This window comes from Labeo rohita, chromosome 12 (genome assembly GCF_022985175.1).
Source record: "Labeo rohita strain BAU-BD-2019 chromosome 12, IGBB_LRoh.1.0, whole genome shotgun sequence".
Classification (NCBI taxonomy): domain Eukaryota; kingdom Metazoa; phylum Chordata; class Actinopteri; order Cypriniformes; family Cyprinidae; genus Labeo; species Labeo rohita.
This window is the reverse complement of record NC_066880.1, coordinates 23,664,213-23,682,976: the sequence shown is the minus strand read 5'-3', so window position 1 is coordinate 23,682,976 and position 18,764 is coordinate 23,664,213. Positions and strand designations below refer to the sequence as shown.

General features: G+C 34.2%; 1 protein-coding gene across 1 annotated transcript; it reads right to left on the bottom strand.

Annotated features, from left to right (window-relative positions):
- Positions 1-536: 536 nt before the first annotated feature.
- rundc3ab (RUN domain containing 3Ab) lies at positions 537-17,624 on the bottom strand. The gene is made up of 12 exons (XM_051124931.1): positions 17,397-17,624; positions 17,097-17,219; positions 11,320-11,435; positions 11,067-11,194; positions 9,627-9,712; positions 9,343-9,432; positions 9,050-9,130; positions 6,981-7,143; positions 6,720-6,877; positions 3,554-3,673; positions 3,311-3,405; positions 537-1,813 (listed from the first exon to the last, which is right to left on the bottom strand). Exons 1-12 carry the CDS (start codon positions 17,402-17,404, stop codon positions 1,671-1,673), a joined length of 1,311 nt encoding a protein of 436 aa, XP_050980888.1. The 5' UTR covers positions 17,405-17,624; the 3' UTR covers positions 537-1,670.
- Positions 17,625-18,764: the final 1,140 nt, after the last annotated feature.

The following is an 18,764-nucleotide window of genomic DNA, read 5'->3' as shown; positions in this document are numbered from 1 at the left end:
GTTGTGAATTTACCCTTTTGTGGATTTATTAAAGACGGTTTGAATTCATCATCTTCTTTGTGCGTTCATGGAATGCCACACCCATCACACCAGTTAAACAGGCTTTGTCATATAATTAAGGAAATTAGCATCAAGTGCCAGATTAACACTGATAACTTGGAGGTATCTGTAAGTGTTTTCTAATTTTGATCAGTTCTTTTCAAGTTTTTTATACTGTTTCAGAATATAATTAATTGATGAAATATGCTTAAAAACTGCCCTTATACTCCTGCTAGGATAACTTTAAATAGGACTAAGCAGGAAATTATAGGTTGTTTTGTAATTTTGTTTTTCACTGTGTGTATATCTGTCTCCTATCTTACCATCAGTGTCTACACCCATAAACTACAGTATACAGTACATACAGGACACCCACAAACACTCTAAAAATGGCACTTGTTTCAGAAAATACATTTAGAGAGGGGCACCCAGTGGAACAGAAGCGACAAACAATAAAGACAGAGTGAACAACTATGACTCAACAAAAAACATTAGGACAAAAAAGGCAGTTTTATTGCGATTTTAAGTGACAAACAGCATAGTTTCCAATGGCTTTTTAACCAACGAAATAATGTGCAATGAATAAAAAACGAATTTATTTAATGTTAATCGAGGGTGAACAGCTGTCTAACACAACACATACACACATTCTCAAACAAACAGACTTTCAATTACACTGACAATGGAGGGGGGAAATCTAGCTTATCAGTTTTATATGACGCCAATGCGATTAAAATCAATGCAAATCTGCCACTAATATACCAAAAAACGACAGTGGTCCACACATTGGAGACATACTGTAATGATGCAACAACAGATGCCAAATAGATGTCAAACATACAGTACAATACAACAGTATGCAGATATATACTGGTCCATTTGTTTACTTCAATCACTGTCAGTCATTTAGCAATAGTATACTGCCATCATGTGCAGAGCGATCCCATCTTCAGACTTACTTTAAGAGGCAAGAAAAGAGGAATAAGGCAGCTTTCCAGAAATGTCTTTCATTTTATTACCACTGTAATTGTACAGTAGATTGTAAAGACATACACATCTTTTTGTTCATCTTCTTAGTTCTTGCAAGTTGTTTGGCAGAGGAGGGATGTTTAGATGGTTGAAATGTGAGAACTAAAAAAAGTGATGATAATGTCAAAATACTAATTTGTAACTATAATATTCTTTCTTTCACACATCGTTCATGGTTAATTTCAGGCTGTAGGTGTCTGTGTGGTATTGTTTGTATGTGTTTTGTAAGTATGTATGTTCCCATAAGAGATTTTAAAGGGCAACAGAATGTGGGAAAGCTGTGTTGGGCTTTGACACATGAAGTTGTAGTGAAAACTGTTTTCAGGTCTCAAGTCAGTCAGTGCATAGTCCACAGTTTGCTGAACTGAACAGCAAAGACATTCAGAGATACACTCATCTGAAAAGCTCTAACAGGATAAATCTGTGAGAAAATATCTCTCGTCATAACTACAGAGGTCTCGCTATCATCTTGCAAATGATACTTTTGTGAGAATTAGGGTAACAGGAGTTACACAGGCTGTAGCTGAGCCATAGTATCTTTGGATGTCTTAGCTGACAGTACGTTTTCTCTCTGCTTGTGCACTGGTCTCATTTGGTGGTCCCTAGCTGGGGGTTAGAGCAGGACTGGGCTCTGCGCTGATGTTCACCAGGCACTCTGTCGACCTCAGGCTTGGCAGGGACTTACAGCTGGGTAAAGAGGACAGAGAACCACACAGACCTAACATAGAGGGAGTGTAGTCTTTTTCTGAAATGGAAATGGAAGAAATATGGATTGTCACTAAACACCCCAAATAGCATTTACAAATTACAGTTGAGGTCAAAAGTTTACATCCCTCTTTCAGAATCTGCAAAATGTTAATTATTTTACCAAAATAAGAGGGATCATACAAAATGCATTATTTATTATTTATCTAGTACTGACCTGAAAAAGATATTTCACATAAAGATGTATACATATAGTCCACAAGATAAATATAGTTGAATAGTTGAAAAATTAATTTAGGTCCATCTTTTCTTTTTTTTTTTTAAATTTTAAGATAAGCCTAAATTTTACTTATTTTGTCTTCTGAGAAACATGTAATTATCTTCTGTATCCTCTAAAAGGCAGTACTAAATGAAAAAAATATGATATTTAGGCAACATCTTCATTCTGTTCAAAAGTTTTCACCCTCTGACTCTTAATGCATGTTTTTTCCTTCTGGTGCATCAGTGAACGTTTGAACTTTCTGTAATAGTTGCGCATGAGTCTCTCAGTTGTGCTCAGTGTAAAAAAGAGGATCTCAAAATCATACAGTCATTGTTGGAAAGGGTTCAAACACACAAAAATGCTGGAAAACCAAACAATTTGTGGGACCTGAAAGATTTTTCTAAAGAACAGCAGACAGTTTAACTGTTCAGGACAAACAAGGGACTATCATTAAACAAAAACACATCTGTGGATCATTCAGGTAGCAACACAGAATTAAGAATCAAGGGGATGTAAACTTTTGAACCGGGTCATTTTTATAAATTCAACTATTATTTTCTCTTTTGGACTATATGTAAACATCTTTTATGTGAAATATCTTATTCAGGTCAGTACTAAATAAACAATAACATGTATTTTGTACGATCCCTCTTATTAACATTTTGCAGATCATGAAAGGGGGTTGTAAACTTTTGACCTCAACTGTATTTTGGTTACCAGTGACGTCCATTATATGGATAAAAACCTTATTGTGACATTTCTCAAAATATGTTCATTTAAAAATAATATCTATGTTCCACTGAGAAAATAAACTCAAGTAGCTAGTTTCTAGTAGCTGATGTCTAGCAGGTACTGGCTTGTCAAAGCAGGTTTAGGTTGGACTACCATGATGGGTAACTAGTCTATATAGCCAATATGCTGTATCATCCACCATTCCATATAAACGTGGCACCAAACAGTATGTAAACACAATATGGTCTTTGAGTCTCCTCCTGTCTAAGTGGGTAGTTCGTGCCAGAATAAGCTATTAAGAGGACCACACCTCATGCTGATAGTCAAAAGTCTGTCAACGTTAGACTTTTGGGCATACGGCTGTACTGGTATACCATCTTGGTCCAGCAACAAACTAGCTACCATGCTTCAAAACCTGCTTAACCACCTTACACATAGCAGCTCAGTTGATCAACCACCAAAACCAGCTTGAACTAGACAGTTAAGTCAAACCAAAGCTACAGTACCACATTAAGCTCGCTGTAGGTGTATTTTAAGGTGTACCTGCTGTGCACCAGGTTTTTCCATTCTGTTTTCTTTCCGTCCTCTGAGAATCTGTGTTTAGGCTTATATGTGGCTCCGGGCTGGGGAAACTACCCCTGAAAGACAACAACAGACCCACAGCAACAGCATAAGTATATTTGCCATTGAATTTTCAAGTTGAAAGAAGAAATACTCAAGTTCGTTGGCTAATGACTGGGATTTTGAGTAAGCTGTTGGCCTACATGAAAGAGAGCCTCTAATCACCTGTGGTACAGTTTCCTGTCCTCCTGGTTGTTGTAGTTTTGGAGAGATGGCCATTGGTTAACAAGAGGGATTGACAAATCTTTAGAGAGTGGATGTGATTCGCCTGGAATCAGACTTGTCCTGCGATACAGTTGAAGACAAAAACATATTATGGACTTAGTAAAGCCCTGGTCAGACTACACATTTTTTTTTTCACTCTGTTGCCAGTGTCACAGATGTTGCCAGTGTCACAGATGTGACGGAACTTGTTGTGTACGATGGAAAAAAATTTTAAACATGCTAGTCTTTCTCTGTTGATGTCAACGCAACACATTGAAATGAATCAGAGATGATCACTAGAAATGCTAAAAAGTCACTTCAAAGAGCTATTTCTACAAGATTTAATTAATATAAAGTAGTTTTGGCAGACTTGAAAAGTTCATTTAGATTTTTTTGTGGATATTTACTCTAATATATATTTTATTACAATTATGACATTGCATCATCACAACACCTTCAACTGCCTGTCCTCAGACCATAAATCAATACGTCACACAGATAAACATATGCATTAAGCTTAATATTATAATACCTAAAAGGAAATCTTTAAAATGAACTATGTTTTTAGTTAACATGATCTGATATTTATAATTTAAAAAAATCAGGAAATATCAAATTCTTCTGTCATTCTGAAAGTGTTCTTTCTATACTGTATTTATTCTGAGTTCAGCAAGGCTCTGGTGAGATTTATAGTATATATATATTTTATGACACAATTATGAAATGTATACAGTCACATAAACAGTAAAGAAATTTTGCTCACACTTTAGTTTAGGAACAAATTCTCACTATTAACTAACTATTAACCACGACTTTGCCTAATTTGCTGCTTATTAATAGTTAGTAAGGTAGTTGTTAAGTTTAGGTATGGGGTAGGATTAAAGGATCTAAAATCTGATCATGCAGAATAAGGCATTAATATGTAAGTTCTAATAAACAGCCAATATGCTAGTTAATAGTGATAATTGGTCCTTACAATAAAGTTTTACTGAATTTTTTTCACCGAAAAAAAAGTTAATATAATAGATAAAGGTAAGTGAAGATGAAATCAGTTTGAAAATATCTATTCCTTCATTCATTAATATGAATGCTCAATGTGTTCATACATGTTTTTTTTTATATTTATTTTGACTGTACATGTTTTTGAATCTGACAGTGCTGATACATCTTGAATGACTGAAAATGGAAGAAGTAAAATGTTTCGCCAAAACATTGGTCAGAGGTCGGCATGTAAGTTTGGAATCAGGCCAAAAAAAATTTTGCCACTAGATGGCGGACCAGAACATAGTCAAAGGATAATTAAAGAAATTAAGAAAGATGAACAATGCAACTAGAATTGCCTGTCTTTTGTAACTGGTAGTGAGGTGTTACTCTAGAGTATATACAGGAATGGAGTTTTAAGACATTTTAAGACATTTTAAGACCTCATCGCCACTTTATGTTTTAACTGGTTACATAGGCAACACTTTAACTTACATTTACTAAATATTGATTGCAGAGATGTGGACTCGAATCAATTTTGAGGATTTGTGACTTGACATAATAAAGGAAAACTTGCGACTTGACTTAGACTTTGATAACAATGACTCGAGACTTGACTTGGACTTGACTTGCGCCTCCCCCAACAGGGTATGAACAGACAGCATCTGGGTTGAGGGAGACGGAGCGGGCGCATCAGGAGCAATCATCTCCACTACACCACTGATTATAACTATTCTTATATATTTACTTTTCCGCAACATTACATGTATCTCTTTGCTCAGTAATTAACGTTCTGTATCAACATATCAGTTTAGGACTTATAAATATTTTGTAAATAATATAAATGATACCCGTCAGTCATGTCAATAAAGCTATGTCTTTTTCTGTAGACCTAATGTTACATCAGTAGGTGGCGATTAATGAGCGTCTGTACTACGTATTAGCAGGTTATTAACCCTTTAACTGCCACTCTGATTTTTGAACATAGACGTGAAAATGCACCGAACTTAATCCGAACTTAAATTTTTATAAGTCATGAACGAAAACATTTTGTAATACGATTTTTATGTAAAGTTTCTATGGTAATGCAATGTCTGATTTCAAAATGGCTTTCAAAGGATGAATTTTGAGATTTTAAGTTTTCAGTTGATATGTAATTTCTTATGACATCTAAAGCGTGATTTTTGAGGTGCACTCTTGTCATAAATTAATCTATTACTTTTCCTACATAATTTTTAACACAAAACAGTGGTAAAATATCTATTTGGGACTTAGTCTTAGACCTTTCCAATGATATATAGTTTGTCATGATTAGATTAGGATTTCTTTGTAATATGGTGAAGTAAACTTAGGCCGTCCCACTAAGGGGACAGTGACAGTTAAAAGGTTAAATAATTGAATTTTAATTCATTAAAATCACTGAATCATTAACAAATGAAACAGGGGACTTAAAATAAATTATTTATTCACTTAGGCCTACATTTCTTTACAAACCATGATTCATTCCTCAATGAAACACCACTAATTATTATTATAACATTATAATTATCTTTATAATTATACTTACTATAGACTATTATTGATATTAAATTAACTGTAGTAATTAATACAGAGACACTAATAAAACAACTTGGACTTGCCCGTCTTGACTTGGGACTTGTCTGTCTTGACTCGGGCCTTGAATCGAGACTTACTAGTGACTTGCAAAACAGTGACTTAATCCCACCTCTGATCGATTGTAAAATAGCACAATTAAAGAGTCTTAGTTTGTGAATAAAGCACATAATCAGATCCTGAGATTCTGTCATAGTTTGTGTTGTTGTTCCAGCTGGGAGATCGCAGAAATAGAAACCGTTTCTAAAAAAGAAATTCTGTGTGTCGTCGTTGCGGCTATTTAGGACAAAAACTCCTTTAATCACGTGACGCGCCGTTGCGTAGTAGGACACAGTGTTATATCGTAAGATGTGCTCCCTTTATACAGAGTGTGCGTGATCGCGAAATCAAAAGTGAAAGTGAACAGCATGCGTTTATTCAAAGGCGATTTAAATAAATTGTGAGTAACTGTTGCTGTCATGACAGATCTATTTCAGCAACCGCTATTAAAATCAGTAATGTGTGTGTGTGTGTGTGTCTATGTTTCACTCACAACTGTTCCTGCAGCTCCAGTATGATGCTCTCTAGTTCTCTCTTCTCTTTCTGGCTCTGCAGCTGCAGTTCTTCTAGTCCAGCTGTTAGTTTCTTGTTCTCCATCTCCACATTCTTCAGCTGAGATTCGCGCAGCCTTACCAGCTCCTCAAGGTACCCCTAAACACAAATAATACAAACCCACACACTTCAGCACATGACATATTAATTTGAGTGTTATTCATGCACTATAGGGAATCTTGTTTTGTTGTGTGTGTCTAACCTTTTGTGCATTAACGATCTTGAACCTCTGCTCCATCTTGCGGCACTTGTTCCTCCAGCTCTCCTCATCGGTGACCAGAGGGATGTACGGATGGTCAACACTGTCATCACTGTTACTGCTGTCCACACTCTGACCGTCCTCATCGTCACTAAGATAATCATAACTGAACCACACACAACACAACATCTCATTGCTATGGCAACAGAACAGCAGAATACCTGATTTTGGTCAATTTGAGAAGCATTGAGCAGTCAAATATTTTTCCATAGTAATGAGTCTGCATATTAGAAATTGTTCACATCAACATGCAAGTACTGGTTTCTGCTGTCTCATATAACTCCATGGTCTCTCTTTTCATAGTAAGTTAGAGTAAGGTTGTACGAATTCATACGAATTAGCCACCTCATGTATGAATTGCCATGAGATCAGGCTGCTTCATCCCCCTGTTCATCCAGAGTTTATTTTATGATAACCAGATTACCAGACTATACATTGATATAATTATTGATAAACATTAATAATTGGCCAATACTTGACTATAGTGAAAATAACACCACTAACAATTAACTGTGTCTGCCTGGCTGATTAACAGAAAAATCAAAAATTAATTACAAGTTCTTTTTAATGAAAAGGTCAAAACAACTCATGAGGCAATTATTAATCACTATTGTTTTATTTTGAGATATTTCTTTAGCATCAGAATTATTGCACTTTCACCTAAAGCACAAATCCAGGGATTGTCAAATAATACACAAGGGTTTATTTTACCTCATCTGTCCTGATTTATTATTTATCAAATACATTAGCACACTCTCTACATTATAAAAAATGGTAAAACTGTAAGAGATCTCTCAAAAATGAATGGGAATATTAAGTAAAACACTAGACAGAGAGTTTGTCCTTTTAAGTGAAATTAGGGGATTTAAACTCATAATATCTGGCAACCCCAAGCACGTGGAGGCATGCAACACGAGTTAACGGAAATGTCAAATAAAAACAACGTTTTCAGAATAAATAACCAGTGGGACAATATTTCCAGTGATAATAAACTGAAAGAATAATAAAAATAAACTACCAGTCAGAAGTTTTCGAACAGTAAGATTTGTAATGTTTTTTAAAGAATTTTTTTTTTGCTTTTTTTTTGCTCACCAGTCTGCATTTATTTGATTGAAAATACAGCAAAAAGCAGCAATATTGTGAAATATTTTACTATTTAAAATAACTCTTTTCTATTTGAATATATCTTAAAATGTAATTTATTCCTGTGATCAAAGCTAAATTTTCAGCATCATTACTCCAGTCTTCAGTATCACATGATCCTTCAGAAATCATTATAATATGCTAATTTGCTGTTCAAGAAACATTATTATTATTATTATCATAAATATTTAAAACAGTTGACTATATTTTTTAGGATTCTTTGATGAATAGAAAGATCCAAAGATCAGCATTTATCTGAAATAGAAAGCTTTTGTAACATTATACATATATATATATATAAATTATTAAAATGATAGAAATTGATACTTTTATTTAGCAAGGGTGCTTTAAGCTGATTAAAAGTGATGATAAATACATTTAGAATGTTACAAACATTTCTATTTCAGGTAAACGCTGTTCTTCCAAACTTTCTATTCATCAAAGAAACCTGAAAAAATTCTATTCAGCTGTTTTCAGCATAATAATAATAAACAGCAAATCAGAATATTACAATGATTTCTGAAGGATCATGTGACTGGAGTAATGATGCTAAAAATTCAGTTTTGATCACAGGAATAAATTACATTTTAAAATATATTCAAATAGAAAACAGCTATTTTAAATAGTAAAAATATTTCAAAATTTTAAGGTTTTGCTGTACTTTGGATCAAATAAATTAAAAATCATTAAAAATCATTAAAATCATTACAAATCTTACTGTTCAAAAGCTTTTTACTGCTAGTGTATAATTAAAATTTGATTAGTCGTGCAGCCCTAGATATAGAGATAATAAATAAAATCTAAACACCTCTCGTACACCATTCCCTGTATGAAATCGTGTTGTACTGTAGGAAATAAATTTTCTTTACCTTTGTGTGAATTTCAGATATGGAGTGTAGTCAATAACAGCCTCAGACTTCCCATCGAGAGCCTCCCCTTTCAAACAGAAACTGGCAACAAACACAGAACAGCAAGAATTACACAACATTGATTACATTGCATAACATTGCAGCTCAGTTTCAGTGCAGATTCAAAGGGCTCTATATGATCCCAGCCAAGAAATAATGGCAAAACAATCTATCATTTTCTAAATAAAAAAAATGTAAAACATTCCGAATCAATCATTTATGAAGTTCCTTTTTTCTTTTTTTCGTTCTCTTACCTGAAGTCAATCGCTCCAAGTCCGATGAGCATTCCGGTCAAAACAGTTGCTTCTTCTCGCAACATTATTGCACCTTCATCGAAGAACCTCCTGTAGACACGCAATACAAACACACAATCACATTATAGATACACCATTTTATGTGTTCGATAGTGTAACATTCATAATGGCTGTCTACATTGTTATGTTTAAACTGGATATGTGCACTGACGCCTGGATGTGACTGCATAAAAGGGTCATATTGATGAATTGATTAATATTGACTTTTTCTCTTTCAGTCTGACCTGGTGGTGCGGCTGTCTCGCAAAGCTGTGGCGATGTATTCAGACAGCCGTTTCTCCATCAGTGCAACCCGTAGCCATGCTCTGCCCTAAGGACATGGATAAATCACAAATCAAGGCAAGCTTTATCATACAAAACATATCAAACATCTATACGCATATACTGCAGAAACATTAAGTCGATTAATTATGACCCTGGACCACAAAACCAGCCATAAGGGTCAGTTTTTTGAAATTGAGATTTATACATCATCTGAAAGCAGAATAAATAAGCTTTCACTGATGTATGGTTTGTTAGGATATGGTGATATTTGACCGAGACACAACTATTCTGAGGGCGCAAAAAAATCTAAGTCTAAAAAGTTGTCCAAATGAAGTTCTTAGCAATGCATATTACTAATCAAAAATTAAGTTTTGATATATTTACAGTAGGAAATTTACAAAATATCTTCATGGAACGTAATCTTTATTTAATATCCTAATGATTTTTGAAATAAAAGAAACATCTATAAATTTGTCCCATACAATGTATTTTTGGCCTTGATCTTATGACTGGTTTTGTGGTCCAGGGTCACAACTGTAAATGAGAGTAAAACATTCCAAAAAAATATTTTTTTGAAAAAACCTTAAAAAGTTACAATTAACTAAAAAACTAAAAGTGCCCCTGTACTTTTCTGTAATAGTATTCTGTGATATTTTTGTAAGAACGTTTGTTTTGTAAAAAGACATTATGTATACAGTCACATGAAATATAGCAATGTATAAAATAGTACCCTATTTAATTACTTTACATAGTCCACTTATAATGTTGGTGTGTAAAAACACTCATATTTTAGTATTTCATGACTATCTCTTTTTTCTAATTTCATAACTGACTGCAACAGTTTTTTAGCGTTATTTCAGTAAATAACAGAATAGTTTGAGTTCTCCAAGTTACATTGTTTTGTATGTACATAATGCTCTTTGATCTCAAAACATCAAGAATAAATAGAATATTTCATCCAAAAATAGTTCTGTCATTATTTATTCACCTCCATGTCATTCTAATGACTTTCTTTCTTCTGTGAAACAAAAAAGATATTAAATTTTAAAAAAGATATTTTGAAGAACGTTTGTAACCTAACAGTTTTTGTAATGCCGACTTCCATTATATGGACAAAATTGAGACATTTCTCAAAATATGTCCTTTTATGTTCCACAGAAAAAAAGAAAGTCATACAGATTTGGAACAACGTAAATGAAGACAGCATTTTCATTTTTGAGTGAATTATCCCTTTAAGTACGAACCTTACTTAATGTACTTCAGTGTACATCTATCTTACCATGTGGCACAAAAAAGCACCATGGATTTTTTTGTTTGTATATAAAACTTAACACATGAATGAACATGGTATTTGCCCATTTTACTGCAACTATTTTAAATACAGAGATTTGTGTACCCACCTTTGCTCGCGAGGAGTTGATGTTCTCCATGTTCTCGATGCTGCTTATGCAGTTATTGGGCACTTTACTGCAAGCCAGACGGATGAAATCCCAAAAACTGCGCTGACCATCAAACCAGCTTCCAGAGCCTGCAAAAGACATGAGGTGAGAAATCACCTTCATTTACACCACTGGTTTCAATATGTCCTTAATGTTCTCATAAAGTTCAGATGTAATGCTAGTGTAAATATACTGGTCATATACACGTTCCTACCTTTAAAGCGGTGGCTGAGGATGTGTTCCAAAATAGCAGCGAAGTTAATGAACTCCTCAGACGAGTCATCAATAGGCTCTGCTGTGTACTTCTCTAGGAGTGTCTTCACAGAAAACCTGCCACACAAACAATACAATGTACGTCAATATGGAAATGATCTGGTTTAAGACCTAAAGTACACCACTGATACCATCTGGGTTTCTTCTCTACATGTTTTTCTGGATTTCATCTGTATCCAAGAAATTGTCTGTCTTATTACATTAAGTGTAACTGTGTGCTGTCTGTATTGTGGACTGTGATTGAAATCCCAAGTGTAAAAGAAGTACACTTTAGCACACTTTCAGAAAGAGTATATACTTAAGAGCGAACTGAATATTTGGACCTTGGACCACAAAACCAGGCATAAGGGTCAATTTTTTTTGTAAATTAAGATTTATACATCATCTGAAAGTTGAATAAATAAGCTTTCCATTGATGTGTGGTATGTTAGGATAGAACAATATTTGGTCAAGATACAACTATTTAAAAATATGGAATCTGAGGGTGCAAAAAATCTAAATAATGACAAAATCGCCTTTAAAGTTGTCCAAATGCAGTTCTTAGCAATGCATATTACTAATCAAAAATTACGTTTTGATATATTTACAGTAGGAAATTTACAAAATATATTCATGGAACAAGATCTTTACTTAATATCCTAATGATTTTTGGCATAAAAGAAAAATTGATCATTTTGACCCATACAATGTATTTCTGTATTATTTTTTATTTTGTATTATGTATTATTGTCTTTGAAATGGAAAGTGTAATGTTGTGTTTACTGTCATTTTTATGAAACTTGGACTGTCATGTATTTAAATATATTTGTAATTACATATTTGTAATGATGAAGTTGCATTTAGTACATTTAAAATACATTAACTTTAAATGCACTATAAAATAACATTATTTTACACATTACATATAATAACATCATGCATGTGCTTTAGTATGTTAGTCAACACATGACAATAAATGTACTTTAAACCATAAAAAATTATCAAAACATCATTTATAAAATTAAAACTTTTAATTTGACATTACAAAGTGAACTATTTAAAAGTGCACCAAAAACATGATCATGAAAACATACTCTCTTTAAGTACATTTAAGTGGCCATTTACAGTATTATTATGATATTATCTGCAAGCGCACAGTCAATACAATTAAGTGCACTTCCTTTTCACAAGGGATAATTAAAAAAAGATTGTTTTCACAAAGTAACCTATAGGTACTGCTTTACCATTATTACATCAAAAATAATTTATTTATATTTGTCAATACTAATACATTGTATATTTAACAAAAACAATTTCAAATACAAGAATAAGATACAAAATCTTTGAAATACTCTCTACTCATCAAAAGCCTGTTGCAGGAAGCGATAGTGAGGTAATAGCCAATGATGATATGATGAGTGTGTTCCGCTGAACTGTCTGGATCAATGCACTAAATGAATCTTTCTGATAAATGACTAAACCATTTTCTACTTACTGTACTTACTTTATCCAAAGAAAGGTCACTTATAACTGCTTCCAACTGAGTGACATACCTTGCTGTACATAATATTATGTATAAGTTCCACTGCATGTACAACACAATATTATTTTGTCATGTTGTTAACATAATAATAATTCTCTTCAAAATGTTTTGTAGGACCTGCTTTTTATGTCACCTGCTTTCTTGCTATGAATATTAAATGGAGATTTTTAGAATCAAATCTGGGTTAAATAATGTATCACCCTTTTGAAAGGTAGTACCTTGCATTTATCCTAGATTATGAAGCACCTAGTATTAGAAAAAAAATGAGGTAAATAGGGGGAATCAATTTCATAGACCATTCCACTCAGAGTTATTTAACCTAAATATGTAATTGTTAAAATTACAAATAATTTGTAATTTGTATTTCTACTTCTTTATAAGCATGATGGTTCTTTTAATTCCAATTACCTCTATTCATTTATTTCTTTGTTTAACTTTTTAACTCTCACCCGTCCACTCAGTTTAAATTTACTTCACTATATTACAATTAAATCCTATTGTAATCATGACAAACTATATATCGTTGGAAATGTCTAAGACTCTATCACTGTTTTTTTGTTACAAATTATGTAATTATGTATTATCATATCTACATCATAACAGGAGTTCTGACCTTCATCACCAAACGATTTTTTTGTTGTTGTTGGCTTTTCCCTATCATGTTTTAGAAATTATCATAAATTATATATCAACTGAAAGTATTAAACCTCAAAATTCATCCTTTGAAACCCATTTTAAAATCTGACATTTCATTACCATCAGTAATGTAAATGGTACTTCAAAATCATATTAGAAAATGTATTTGTTCATGAATTATAACAATTAAAGTTTGGATAGTGCACTTTCATGTCTATGTTCAAAAATGGGGGTGACAGTTAAAGGGTTAAAAACTAAAAAAATCGTTTTCTTATCCTCTGTACGGTCATTGCGATGCTGGAGCCTACTCCAGTGTCTAGGCAAGTGAATTCTAAACATTTAACTAATAATATTTCCTGTATTCTGTCAGCGTTTCCTGTATTCTGTCAGCGTTTCCACAACTACACAAAATATAATTCAATTTAACGCATAATATGGCATAGTCGTACATGGAGCAATGTGTTATTCCTGCCTATGCCAAAACCAGCAGTGACTTCACCATCAAATGTTCAGATCACAACAATGACTCTTTCAGTACAGCCCTCCACAGCAGTACAATAGGCAGAGTATGAGATGACAGCCAGCAGCTAGACGGAAAAACCTTGGTAATACTTTATATTGGGTGCCTTAACTACCATGTACTTATGTTGAAAAAGAGCATACTGTACATTCTAAAAAATGCTGGGTGAAATATGGACAAACCCAGCGATGAGGTTGTTTTGACCCAGCGGTGGAGTCATGTTTAACCCATCCTTCTGGGTAGTTTTATTTAACTCAACTATTGCTTAAAGGGGTCATCGGATGCTAAGTTCACTTTTACATGTTGTTTGAACATCAATGTGTGTTGGCAGTGTATGTACAAATCTACCCATAATGATAAAAATCCATGCAGTGGTTTTTAATTAATCTGTAAAAATAATATTCCTTTTTTCAAATCGAGCCATTCTCAGATGCTTGTCAGTGTGGTGTCACACCAACAGAGGCCGCTCCCACAATAGTTGATTGACATGAGCGTCTTACCCAAGATCAGTTGTAACAGTCCAACCTCCATTGTTTCGATGCCGGAGCAGGGATGTAAGTTAGACAAGAATATCTCAGATTGAGCGATTGAGGTGTTGTGTTGCTGGATGTAATAATGAACATAGTGGTCGTCATTTACTCCCGACATCTGAGCTGCTGAAGACACAGTGGATGACTTTTGTTTGTGAAGGGAATGCACCTCCCGATCTACATATATCCGTCTATGTTCGCAGGAATCATTTGTGATCCAGCTTCACTTACAGCAGAAGTGAGTATAAGGGTTTTTTATGAATCTTTGCGATCGCCTTTCCTAATAATGTGCTAGTTAGCAAGTTAACGGCTAAACGTGGCTAAATGCGGCTAAAGTAAACAGGCTTGTCACTCCACAGAGAGAAGAGAGGGGCGGGGCGAGCAGAGCTCATTAACATTTAAAGCAGCCTCAACCAGAATGGGATGATTTTTGCAGAGCTGACTTTGGCAAGGTAAAAAGGGTGTTGTTTTACACAACCATTGAGAATTTTTAACCAAAGTATATTATAGACTTTTCATTAAGACCCTAAAGAATCATATAAACTTGTGGAAAATGGGCATCCGATGACCCCTTTAAAATAACTATAGTTCTTGCTTAAAATGAACCCAAAATAGGCTAGAAATGTACATTTTTAATATGTTCAATAAATAAACATTTATTAATACACTCAAAAAATGCTGGGTTCACCCCGTTGGGTCATTTTATTGGGTTATTTTTAATATTTTTTTACCCAGGTGCTGGGTAGTTTTATTTCATTTCTAAAGTATTTACTGTGCTGTAAATTGTATTATTTTATGCAACGCAACGCAACATAAGGAGGAGATGTCAGTCAGCTGCGTCAGCAGCTGTTGTTTCGCAGGATGGAAACGCCTTTTGCCTTGCCTTGCATAAAATAAACAGATTTTATTTGTTATTGAGTTTAATCTTAAAATACGTTCCCTAATGTAAGTACTATTTGTTTATGGGCAGTTTTTGAAGTCAGTCACAGTATCTTTCAACTACGAGTGAAACGCAAGGCCACGGTCTGAAGTTCGCAGTTAACCCGGTGAACAGCAGTCCTTCACCGGCTCAGATTTTGGTGACACGCCAGCATGAGAATTAGCACTATTTCAGTAAAAAGTGATTACAGAAAATGGTTTAATACACTAAAATTCTAATTCTACTTTTAAATGTTATGTTTTTATGTCTAAAATGCTTGTTAAACAAGTTTAAATGTATGTAATATTGTAAACTATGCTGTATTTACCCAAATAAATTCAATTTGTCTTGTATGTGTTCTTGCTTAATAATAAATGTAAAATATTTTGATTATTGCTGGTGGCTCTAGCAATTCTGTGTGTGTTTTTATAAGTTCCAGTCCATTTTAAACCACCATTATAATAATTTTTAAACAATAGTTGACTTAAATAAAATAACCCAGCATGTAAAAACATTTAACCCAACCAGCTGGGTCAAAATAACCCAGCATATGTTCTATCCAATATTTACCCAGCACTGGGTTGCCAAATAACCCAAGTTGGCTTGTTTTAACCAAGCATTTTTTAGAGTGTAAGCTGAATAAATAATAATTATTTTATTTTATTTTTTTAAATTGCTTATTAATAAATGTTCACCTTTTGATTATTGCTGATGCCTCTTGTAATTATGTCTGATTTTTAATTTACAACCTATTTTGGGTTCACTTTAAGCCAGCCATATAGTAATTTCTAAACAATAGTTGAGCTAAATAAAACCACCCTGAAGGTTGGGTTAAACATTTAATCCATTTTTTTAGACTGTATAGTGTGTGTATGTGGTATTGTGTAACTATATGTGTAACTACAAAAAAAAATTACACATTTTAATTACATGCATGTATTTTTTAAATGTAAGTACAATGTAAAAACATGTATGTGTACAATTTGCATCAAATTAGTCATTTAAATGTTAGCATAAAAACTAACATAATATAAAGCAAATCCAAAACAATCATTTATTAACATAATCAAGTATTACTTTAATTTTTTAATCATTGTGACCCCTATTCTCTGTACAGCACAGCAGATTCCCAGCGGCCCCCCCGTCAGCCCAGCCGCCCTTGCGGGAGGAAGGTTGTCGTCATAGCAACGACATCATCCGGGGAACGGAGATAAATCACATTGCGTGCAATGACCGGCTTTAAAAATATTTTGTGTACACACATTTGATAAAACAACCTTAACAATTAAGAATTATCTTATAAACTCATATAACGAAGTAAACAGTACTTAGCCAAAGATCTATAGCAATTCGTATTCAGTGTTTACGATGTATGTCGGTAACAGACCTGATAAAACGGATCTCCAATCTACAGATTTCTTTAAGATGATGGTGAACCTCTTTAAACATAACTGTCACGTTTTCTAAAGGAATTAAATTAACAAATGAAGCAGGGACAGGGACGCATCCCTGTTTGTGACTCCGCTGTAATGTTAGGCCATAAACATCACAACATACATACATATGTGGCGTCTGAACGCTTCTCACTCACCTACAAACCGTGATGAGGTTTTTTCTTTCCACGGCGATGCTCCTGGAGAAGCCTTTCTTGGACTGTGCACCCATAGCCATCGCGGACTGCATGAAACTCTGCTCCATCCCACTGGACCCCTCCCTTACGCCACAAACACACACACAACCGCATTCAGAGAAAAGGACTGAAAGGTGAAGACAGTCGATTTGAAAACGCCATTCTCCACGGTTAAAGTGCAGATGAACAGAGGCTTTCTCCTTGAGCGCTGTTAAAGAGAGACACTGATGGCGACCGTCTGCACCCCTCCTCTATACTGACCTCATCATGATCTCAGCATTCACTGGATCAGCAAAATCATTTTAGGATGCTTCACATTTCTTTCGGCTCCGCGAGGAAGCACTTCATATGAAGCAATCATGAGGTTAAAGTCACTAGATTAATTAAACAGAAAATGTTATTCCAAGTGGGTCATATATGCTGAAGGGATGCGCATGAAGGACGCACAGACCTTTCCTGCGCCGCTGAGATGCGGTGAGCCAAAGCGGCCGCTAGAGGGCTTCAGTCATAAAATAATCGGGTTTGAAATCAGAATATAGAATATAGAGGATGACAGGGTTGGGGTCAATTCAGGAATGAACTCAACAATTCAAAGAAGGAAATGGAATTGGAATTCAACAAAAATGACAGGAAACAGAGTTGGAATTGAAATTACAGGAAGCGGAATTCAATTCAGGGAAATTCCACTGAATTCCGTTTACTGCTGTTTCTGAGCATTTATTTGTGATTGCATTTAGAGACATACATCTGAACTTTATTTATGATGCTTTACAAATAGCAAGTAATGTATGAAATAGAGTTGATCAAATGCAAGTAAATAAAAATGAGAACTGTACATTATGAATTAATAATTGAATGACAGTGGTGATACGTTTCTGGATGTACTATACATTCAACTCTCAACTCTCAACTCTCAACTCACAAAAAAATGAGTCATGTTCATTCATGTATTTCATTCATGTATTTCATTCACTTTTTATTGCATCGAATTATCATCATTTCCTGAAATTTGGCATCGCTAAGATTGCATCTCTCAGGCCTACATATCTCAAGTGGAATTTAGTGGAATTTATTTGATTTCAATTCTGTTTCCTGACATTCCAATTCAATTCCAATTCCATTTCCTGTCAGCTGCATGCAATTCCAATTCCAGTTCCATTCCAGGAAGTGAATTGGAATTTACCATTCATTCTCAATTCAATTCATGAATGGCCCCAACCCTGGAGGATGATGTATGTTTGTAGGCCAAAACCTTAGCAAAATCTTAGCACTACCGGTTCCATATTCCTGAAGTCGGAGTTTTTAGTTAAATGCTTTAAACAAGGTATGTGGTTCACTGAAGCTCAAGATATGTTCACATTTTATTCTACACCATAAAAATACATGAGTAATATCCCTTGTGTTTTTTTAAGCTGTTACTGGTGGCACTAATAAGTAGCTAAATTGGACTACAGAGGTTATCAGGGCCATTAAATGTGACCCTGGACCACAATACCAGTCATAAGGGTACATTTTTGGAAATTGAGATTTATACTCTGAAAGCGATTCCATTGATGTAAAAAATCTAAACTAAAATCTTAACACACCTTTAAAGTTGTGCAAATTAAGTTCTTAGCAATGAATATTACT

What these genes read in the sequence shown, in the direction of transcription:
- rundc3ab (XM_051124931.1), bottom strand. An exon ending in CCTCAGCCACCGCTTTAAAG is followed by an intron (nt 11,195 to 11,319) that starts GTAGGAACGTGT and finishes TGTCTTTTGCAG; the next exon opens with GCTCTGGAAGCTGGTTTGAT. An exon ending in GACAGGAAACTGTACCACAG is followed by an intron (nt 3,406 to 3,553) that starts GTGATTAGAGGC and finishes GTTGTCTTTCAG; the next exon opens with GGGTAGTTTCCCCAGCCCGG.